The sequence below is a fragment of the Pyrgilauda ruficollis genome, unplaced genomic scaffold (assembly GCF_017590135.1).
Source record: "Pyrgilauda ruficollis isolate IOZ18807 unplaced genomic scaffold, ASM1759013v1 scaffold13, whole genome shotgun sequence".
NCBI lineage: Eukaryota > Metazoa > Chordata > Aves > Passeriformes > Passeridae > Pyrgilauda > Pyrgilauda ruficollis.
In genome coordinates this window covers 8,875,860-8,885,023 of record NW_024511432.1, presented here as the reverse complement: position 1 = coordinate 8,885,023, position 9,164 = coordinate 8,875,860, and the positions used below count along the sequence as shown (strand labels likewise).

General features: G+C 56.1%; 2 protein-coding genes across 2 annotated transcripts in view; one reads left to right on the top strand and one right to left on the bottom strand.

Annotated features, from left to right (window-relative positions):
* IRX3 (iroquois homeobox 3) overlaps positions 1–2,386 on the bottom strand; it is a 4,044-nt gene extending 1,658 nt beyond the window's left edge. The window contains exons 1-2 of the mRNA XM_041458940.1: positions 1,758–2,386; positions 161–1,268 (exon numbers count right to left, since the gene is read on the bottom strand). Coding sequence (XP_041314874.1) covers positions 161–1,268; positions 1,758–1,979 — 1,330 coding nt within the window. The 5' untranslated portion in view covers positions 1,980–2,386. The remainder of the gene's footprint in view (positions 1–160; positions 1,269–1,757) is intronic.
* A 4,245-nt stretch (positions 2,387–6,631) lies between these two features.
* On the top strand, positions 6,632–8,640 carry LOC121348926. The gene is made up of 3 exons (XM_041458941.1): positions 6,632–6,705; positions 7,054–7,127; positions 7,814–8,640. Exons 1-3 carry the CDS (start codon positions 6,691–6,693, stop codon positions 8,382–8,384), a joined length of 660 nt encoding a protein of 219 aa, XP_041314875.1. The 5' UTR covers positions 6,632–6,690; the 3' UTR covers positions 8,385–8,640.
* Positions 8,641–9,164: the final 524 nt, after the last annotated feature.

Below are 9,164 nucleotides of genomic sequence, written 5' to 3'. Positions count from 1 at the left end.
GGCCGGGCCGGGCCGGGCCGGGGGCACCGTCAGAACCGCGCGGGGCCGCACGCACACGGCCCCCGCGGCCTCCCGCGCTGCTCTGCTCCGCTCCGCACCGCCGAGCCCCCCGAGGCGGCTGCCGGCCCGGCCCGTCCCCGCCGCGTCCCTCAGCGGTCACCTGCTCCGACGGGCTCCGCGCTCTGCGCCTGGTCCGCGGGCCGCGGGAAGGCGGCGGCGGGGGGGGCGGCGGAGGCGGCCCCCAGCCCCAGCAGGTGGGGAGTGTTCAGTAAGGCCAGCGGGTGCGGGGGGTGGTGGTGGTGGTGGGCCGGGAATGCGCGGTTGGTCCAGTTGGGGAACTTGCCCAGGGGGCAGGAGGAGACGAGTCTGTGGGGCGGCGGGGTGGGCAGCGGTAGCGGCTGGGGGGCGGCCGCCGGCGGAGAGCCGCCGCCAGGAGACTTGCGGGGGTTGTCCGGGCTGGTGGCAGTCTCGGCCAGCGACCAGATCTTGGGTTTCGGCAAGGCGCCGGCCAAAGCGCCGTCCGTCGGGGAGGAAGCGGCGGAGGAAGAGGCAGAGGAAGGGGGCGAGAGGTGGGGCGGCGGCGGCGGGAGCGGCGGCTTGAGGGGCTCCGCGCCGACCGGTGCGGCCGTGGCGGGCAGCTCGCACTTATGGTGGTGGTGGTGATGGTGGTGGTGGTGCAGGTGGTGGTGGCGGAGGTGGTGCGGCTCGCCCTCGGAGGCCTTGTCGTAGCGCTCCTCGGAGCCGGGCAGGTCCTCAAAGCCTTCGGATCCCTCCGAGTCCGTTTTGGAGTCAGAGTGCAGAAGGTCGGCATCCTGTAGATCGTCCTCGAGCTCGTCCTTGTTGCTTTCGATATTCTCTGTGTCGATGTTCTCGAGGTCGATCTCCTCCTCGTCCTCCCTCTTGTCCTCTTCCCCCTCGTGGTCGCTCCCGTAGGAGTTGCCCTCCTCGTCCGTCCTGCTGCGGGGGGCCCAGGTCATTTTGTTCTCCTTCTTGAGCCGCCGCCGCGCGTTGGCGAACCAGGTGGATACCTGGGTGAGGGTCATTTTGGTGATGATGGCCAGCATGATTTTCTCGCCCTTGGTGGGGTAGGGATTTTTCCGGTGCTCGTTGAGCCAGGCCTTGAGGGTGCTGGTGCTTTCCCGAGTGGCGTTCTTGGGCCGCGACGGGTCCCCGAACTGGTACTGCCCGTAGGGATAGAAGGCAGGGTGGTGGGGGGGGAAGGCGGCGTGCTGCACCCCCGGGCTCTCCTTCAGCTCGTACTGGGCGCCCTGCAGCGAGAGGGAAGGGGCGGCCCGGCTGAGATGGCGTGCCGGGCCCGGGTCCGCTCCGTCCCGCTGCCCTTACCGGGAACGGAACCCGTCGGCACCGGCGGGGCGGCGGGGCCGCTCTGCCTCCCCCACCGCGGAGCGCCCCGGCGCCGGTCCCGGGCACGCTGCGGCCCCGGCAGCCCGGGCCCCGCCGGTGCCCGGGGATGCCTCGGAGGCAGCACCGGCTCCCCGCTTGCGTGTGCGCGGCAGGGCCGGCGGCTGCTGGGGCCGGTCCCCGCGACCGTCAAACCCCCGGGCGGAGAGGGGGGACGCTGCGGGGCCGCCGTTCCAGCCCTGCCCCTCTCCGGCGGCTCTCCCGGGCAGGGCGGCGATAGCGCCCGTCTCTCCCCTGACAGCCCTCCCGGCGTCTCTCCCGGCTCCCCCCGGGCCGATCCCCAACGCGAACCGAGCGCCCCGGGGAGCGAGCGGCGAGCCCCGGGGGCCTCTTACCAGCTGGGGGAAGATGGGCAGCTCTGCGGCGTAGGGCAGGAAGGCTCCGTAGCCCTGGGCGGCGGCGGCGGCGGCGTAGGGCGCGCCGTACATGGAGGAGAGCACGTTGGAGAGGGTCCCGGACGGGGCCAGCTCGGCGCCGCCGCGGGAGCCGCCGCTGCCCGGGCGCTCCGCCGGGTAAAGCGGCCTGATGTACTGGTAGCCCAGCTGGGGGAAAGACATGGTGGGGGAGCGGGGCAGGGGAGGGGGGAGGAGGAAGAGGAGGGGGGGGAGACGAGAGGAAGAAGGGAGAGAAAGGGGAGAAAGTAGCAGGGCCGGGAGCGAAGGAGGGAGCCGGGTCGCTCGCCCTCGCCGGCCGCCCGCACTTTCAGCGCCTCCCGCAAACTCCGGCAGACATGGGAGGGAGCCGAGGGTGCGCGGAGGCCGCGGGCTCCCTCCTGTCCTCGGCCGCCGCGGTAAACGATCCGATCGCTTCTTTCTTCTCTCACTTTTCCTATTGATCTGAGTGGACCCAGGTCAGGTCCTAACAGATTGCCTGAGATTATTGGGACTCTGGGCTCTGATTGACATTTCTAGTCTCTCACAAGCCCCTCCTATTTCTTTTAAGTCTCTCTCTCCCTCTGCCTCCCTCTCTCTCTCATGCCCAGAGCTCGCTCTCTCCGGGTTTGTCACTAGCTGCTTTCCCCCCCCCCCCCCTTTTTTTTTTTTTTTCTAAATCTGTTTACTGACGTCGCGATCTTTTATTTGAGTTGCTTTCAAATCTCGTTTTAGCAATCGCCAATCAGTTGTGTGTTTTACAAAGGTTTAACCCTGCCTCATGGTATTCTAATTATATAGAGATAGATTTAGATATAATTTCTTTCGTAGCCCTGCCACCCCCTCCCCCCCCAGCGCATAGGAAGCCGGGGTGTCATTTGTGAGCAGTACACGAGAGGGACAGGGAAAAGTTGGGACATTTAAAAATAAAGGCTCACACCAAGACCATCCCTCAGTTCCACTTTTCAGGTTTTAGATTTACAACCTTTACTTGCCCAGATTCTTTTTGGTGTTTTTATTAAGATATTCCCTTCTTCCCTTCCCCCCCTCCGGCCCTTGCAAGAGTTATATCTTCTAATACAGATTTAAAATTCTATTGCATTTTTTAAAATTTGCATTTCCAGAACTACCTTGAAATTTTTCCTGATGTACTGGATCTTTAAGGAGTTCTCTACATTTGCCTGGGCTAACAGTGCGCAGATACAGTGGAAAAGCTAAGTTAATTTTCCTCCTAATAGGGGACTTCAAAGAGTTGTAGGTCACAATTTTACATCAAAGGCAGAAAAGAAGGCAAATTAAAATCTTAACAAAGGAGAGACGGGAGCAGCCCTCTGGGCCATTAGTAAATAAGTGGTGTGAAAAAAGGGACAATGACAGGCACTGGAATTAAACTCATTAACACCTTTTTGTCTTGGTGCGAAATCTCTAATTAGGAAATTTATGATCATTTTGCTTATTCCCTCTGTTCTGAATCACTACAAGGCTAAGAAGGAAGTACCTGGTACGTGCAACATTTGCAAAGGGAGCAGTAGCACGGGTTTGTAAGGAGCTATTGGGAAGGAGTCAAGATACGGTTTAATTACAGAATAGGGTTTGGGTTTGTGTTTTTTTATGATCCACACATTTTAAATTACGGTTTGTATTTTGTTATTGATGTTGTTGTTGCTGCGCCCCCCCCCCCCCTTTTTCCTTCTCTGAAACCAGCGTGAGTTGCAGTTTAGCGTTTTAAGAGTAGTTAAAATACAGTTCAATCACGGCGCGTCTTTGGCAAGCACCGGTGTGCCCTGCTCCGCTGCTGCGGGCAGAGGAAGAGCCTGGGCTGGAACCTAAGAAGTTCTCACAGCCTGTGGGAAGAGGAGACCTGAACCTGCAGCGTTATCTGCTTTTTAAAATACTCGGTGTTTAAACAAAACAAAAAGTTTGGAAGATCTTTTGAGGAGTTGTGGCTGAATGCGAGCCGTTTAACCGTATTCCCCTCTCTTCCTAAATACTCTCTGGATTTATTGCCTTTAAAATATGATTTAGGTACAATATAACCACTGTGCCCACAGTATGGATTTTTATAACTACATTTCTTTAAAAATGAAATTCATGTCAGATTATGCAGTTAAAGGAATCGACCTTGATAGCTTGCTATAATAAAACTGTATCAGCTTGTAATAAATGCGGATTATAGCAAAGCAAGCTCCAGAATTAAAATTCCCTGAATCAATATATGAAAATCTGTAGGAAACATCTCTAATCGTATTAAGTTCATCTTTATAGCATTTCCTATCTGCTAATCTAGTGCAAAAACAACTCTGGGTTGGAGGAATTTATTTTCTTCTATTCAACATTGGTGCTTTTGATAGTAAAAATCAAGGGAGATAAAAATATTAAAATCAGTTCTAGGTTTATTTCTTTTTTACTCAAAAGCAAAACAGGCAGCGAACACCAAGTCCTGATGTGCTTTAAACTTTTCTGCGGAGGCAGCGCCTGCTGGGGCGACGTGATATCGAGGGGATCGGGGGAGAGTTTGGGTGCAGAGCACAACTTTTAAAAACATCTACTTCGGAGAGAAAAGGGGCGGATATGACACTTGAGATAAATCCGTAGCCGTTTGATGCGTGCTCGCCACTGTGGTGTCACAGTCGGGCTGTGCCCCCCACGCGCGGGTGCGGGGGTACACGCGTGTCCCACAAAACTGCACCCGTCGTTTTGTGGCTGCACGTCTGGTGTGGAGTATCAAACCTGGAGGGATTATTTTCCGATTTTTAATCAACAGCACAATCAATATGAGTTGGTCCCCGTGGGAGCCGCCGGCAGTGGCGAGCGGTGCTGGTGTGGGGACGGCCGGGGGTTGTCCCCGGAGCCGGGAGGGGGCTGCCGCGGGTAAGTGGCGGTGGGCAGCCGAGAGAGAGACACGGGAGAAGAGAAATTTATGGGTGAAATGGACCCAGGTCAGAGTGAGGGTGAGGGATGGTTTATTAATGAGAAAGAAACTGAGAGGGAGCATAGCTGTACCGAGTGGACAGGAGGAGAAATCTGTAGGGATGCCGTTCTTGGCTGAGAGGGAGGGAAAAGAAAGCGGAGAAGACAGCAAACGGTGGGATAGAGCAAGAGGAAAGGAGAAGCCTTCCCGAGCTGCGGGAGCGATGCCCACGGCGAGCAGCGCCGCACGCCTCTGGCAGCGGGAGGGCCGGTGCGGGACGGGCTGAGCGCGGCACTGGCGGCGGCTGGAGCCGGGCGCGGAGAGGAGCGCGGCAGGGCAAGGCGAGCGGGAGGCGGCGACGGGAGCCGAGCAGGGAACGGAGAGAAGCGCGTTCCCCACGGACGAGGAGGGGAAGAGAGAAGCCGAGAGGGAGTCGCTTTGCCTGGCTGGAGCCGAAGGGAGATGAGAAGGAGAGGCGGGAGCCGGCCCGTCCTGCCGGGCGACGAGGGGAGCGGCGGCGCGGGGCCCGACGGCCGCCGCCCCCGGGGAGCCTTGGCGGCGGAGCGCTCCTCGGCCGGCCAGACACGTGTCTCCTGGCCAGGACCTGTCAGAGCAGGGAGAGCGAGTCCTGATTTATCACCCGAAACACACACACACACCCCCGCCCGCCCTCCCCCCGGCCTCGCCTCCCGCCTCTCCCGGCGGCTCGCAGCGTCGCCGAACTAAAACCAAACCTCCCTCCGGCGGCCGCGGGGCGTCCGCGATCCCGCAGCCGCCTCTGGGGCTGCGGAACCGGGCACCCTCCGTGGGCACCATGGCACCCGCAGCGATGCCCCCTCTCGGGGACCCTCCTCTCGGTTCTAGTGGCTCACGCCCCGCCGCTCCCCTCTCGGCCGGGTCACGGGAGACGGGGGGACGGAGGTGGCCCGGGCCCCGGAGTGTCCTTCTCTGTCGCAGGGCCCGTCCGAGGAGCCGAAGGCTGCTTGTTGGAAGTTGCGGGGGAGCTGTAGGGAGGGCTGAGGGTTCAGGCTGAATCTCGCGGGGTGCCGGGGTGCGGGCAGGGTGGGAACTGCGCCGTGTCACAGCACACGAAGGAACGGGGCGCAGCCACCGGGGAAAGGGGGGTAGACAAACAAGTGGGATTAGGAGTAGGGCCGCAGTAAAACAAGAGTTAAAAAATAGAGGGGAAGATCAAAGCGCTGGGTAAAAGACTCTTCAAATTACACGTTTGAAGCTTTTCCATAATTCCAAGGCGACAGATAGATAACAAGCTGCACATTCCTTATCACATATGGAATCAATCTGAAAGGAGTCTCTTGATCAGAATCTGTTAATTGCAGTGACATATGATTTGGAAAGAAAACACAATTAATGACCCTTCTTGTTAAGGCTTTGGGACGAGGCCACTGACAATTCACACTCTGCAGCCAACGTCAACTCAACTATTATTGGTGGTAGTAGTACTACTAGTAGTAAACTATTAAAGGGCAGCATTCTCCGAGCCTCGGTGACTGTTTTGTCTCTGTTCTCGTTGCATGTTTCTTCAGAAGGGGGAGGAGAAGAGAAAGGGACACGAGTGTGTGCGTGCCTTTCCTTCAAGGTTTGGGGAGCTAAAATGATTTAGTACCTTGTCTGTAAATCTAATGACCTAAGGTGAGAAAAAATACTTCATCTTTTATTATTACCACTTGTGGTGAGCGTTACCAGGAAACAGCAGAACCCTTTTGAAATGGTAAATATATGTATCCATTTAAAACCCATTATTGCTGAGATTTTCCCAAAGAGAAATAAGGCAAATCTGCCCAATCTCATTTTCTAGCGCCCTCTGTCCACAGCTCCCCATGGCTCGGCCACCCCTTCCCGGGCGCTGGGACCATCGGCTCCGCCTCGGTGGAGCCTTCCTGGGTGCTCTGGGTCCTGTGGTGCGGGGAGGGCCCGCAGCAAGACTGGGTGCTCCGCGGCTGTTAATGGGCCACGCGTTCTGTAATGTTAGGAGAGGAGGTAGGAACATTTTCAAAAGCTTCACTCTGTCATTAAAAGGTATTGGCTTTGTTTTAGAAGGGGGAGGGAGAGGTTCATTTGAAGGTTAGAAAGCATACACTTTAATAGGATCGAAGTGAAATTAGTTAATAAGAAAATGCTGGCCAGAAGCTCTCCGGGCTTTTAAGTGCTCTCCAGGCCATTTAGGGAAATTGAATAAGAACAGACTCCGTTACCTGCAGCCTCAACTATTATCTCCAGTTCTGCACAGAGGCGAGAAGGGAAAAATAGTGCCTGAGAGACCTGAAGTCCCATACACCTCCTGCCAACCTATTTCCTCGAGAAATAATGCCCCCTTTCTGTTCGCAGGCGTGTTCTCCTCCTGCTTCTTCCGCTTTTAAGCAGCTCAGGCTTCAGTGTGTGCCACAAGGGGGTAAGCAAAGGTAAGGGGCTATCAGCAGATGCCGAAGGCTGCTGGGGCAGCTCTGAGCACAGCCTGGTTACCATCGGGGCAAAGCTGGCCTCTTGGTCGTTTTTTTTACCCCTTCCATTCCTCTGACTTCCACCCCCCCGCCCCCCACCATTGTGGCGCTTTGTTGATTTGCGTTCGGAGCGTTGCCAGTAGGTCAGTATATTGTGTTTCCCAACTTCCGATCTGCTCCCTTTCTCCCTGCTTTTACACTTTACAGTTTTTAGAGGTGTTAATAAAACCTTTCCTTTGGTAAATCGTTCGTTAGAAACCCCACCGAAACCTGGAAAGACTTCAGAAAATAAAAAAAAAAAAAAAAGCAGCGCTCAGGAATGATAGGTTGGGAAAAGGCTTTTGTCCAAAAACTGCATAATTGCCGTGAATCTTAGGAAACATTAATCTTTATAGGAATTTGTGATTCATATCTGTGGTTTGACCGTTTAGGTGATTTACAATCTGTTAGTGCAATTCACTAATTTTATGCCAATATATTTTACGCGCCCAGTTAGGTTTTCCGTCGCCTATCGGAGCGAGTGGCCGGTGTCAGCGTGGCGCTGTGAGTTCGGCGGGGCCGCTCCCGGCGCTGCGCGGGAGCGGAGGAGTGGGCGCAAAGTGCGCATAGCTGCGGGAAACTTCCCCTCCTTGTTTTTCTCATTGCAGCCCCGGCTCTTATCGCTCGGGCCGGACCGTCCCCACCTTTCTCAGCTGGCGAGAGGATGTCCGCGGCTCCGGAACCGGCTCCGCCTGGAGGGCTGTAGCGTTTTTTAAACAGGAGCCGAGGGTATCCTGGGTTTCTCGAGCTTTACCAGCGGGTTTAAACCCAGATTATTGCTCCCTGCTGGTCCGTTCCCTAGCACGCCCTGGGGGGAGCCCCCGGCACGGTGCGGCGGGGAGCCGGTCCCGCCCGGCACCGCGGGGGCTCACACCTCCCCACGCCCTGACCGCCCCCCAGGCCGCCGCCGTGGGAGGATATCTCTGGTTTTCCCGGAGGATAGCCCCTTCCCTTGTCCGCAGCCCACCGGGAGGTGTCTCCCCCCGGGCTGGGACCGGTGCATCCGGTATAGAGCCGGGAGAGGGGCGGCTGGAGGCGCCGTGCGTGGAAAATGCAGCTCAAACGACACCTCCGGAGGCTTTCCGTGTGACGGCGAAATGGGGCATTCCTCGCGTGGGGTGCTCCAGCACTCTCCAGCCGCCGCATGGGAGAGCCGGGCATGGGGATGGCTCCGTGTAATTTGTAACTGGGTTTATTAGCTGGAGGGGAAAACACAAGCAAAGAAAAGGAGCAGCAGCTGCGCTGAAGATACTGCGCGGAGTCTAATCTTGTGACACAATCATTAATTACTATTGTATTAATTACTATTTTTCCAAAACAGTCCCTTCCCGGAAGAGCTTACAGCCCACATCTGCTGTGTAATGATACTCTGGGTAGAGAAACGATTCCCCCATTAAGTCCCAGGTAGCGTTTACAAATGGCAACACCTACACTATCAAAGCCCGTCATCTTGCAGCCTGAGATTTTCTGTCCCATCGGCCTGGCTAGGATGATTTTGATGCCGATAAAATACATTTAAATATTAAAGTCTTTATTCGCGTACATATTCCGTCCAAACTTTCAGATCGCGGTGGCGTAACTGCTTTATTCGCTCTTCATCCCACGGATGCTGCCTTATATCAGTAACAAACAAGCATTGATTTTATGGTAAAGTCACTTTGGGATGGGAATGAGTAACTCCAGGCAGTGCTATCACTGTATTACATGGAAATGGCCCAGGTAACAAGATGAACATTGATTCAGCATTATGTTTGATCAATAATGAAATAAGTAACTTCAGGGCCAAATTAAAATGCAAGCTGGCTTAACGCTGCCAGCTTCTGGGCTAAGTGACAAGGCTAATTCAGCAGGGAAATGGCAATATTTGCATTAGAGGCTGCATCTGTTGTTTGGTGGAAGAGGCTGGATCTGCAATAACGCCGGATGGAATTGCAGGGAGCAGGTTTGGGGAGAGCCCCG

Bases quoted from the DNA above. Each gene is read 5' to 3' on its own strand.
- LOC121348926 (XM_041458941.1), top strand. The intron at 7,128-7,813 runs GTAAGGGGCTAT...TTCTCATTGCAG, and splicing joins CCACAAGGGGGTAAGCAAAG to CCCCGGCTCTTATCGCTCGG.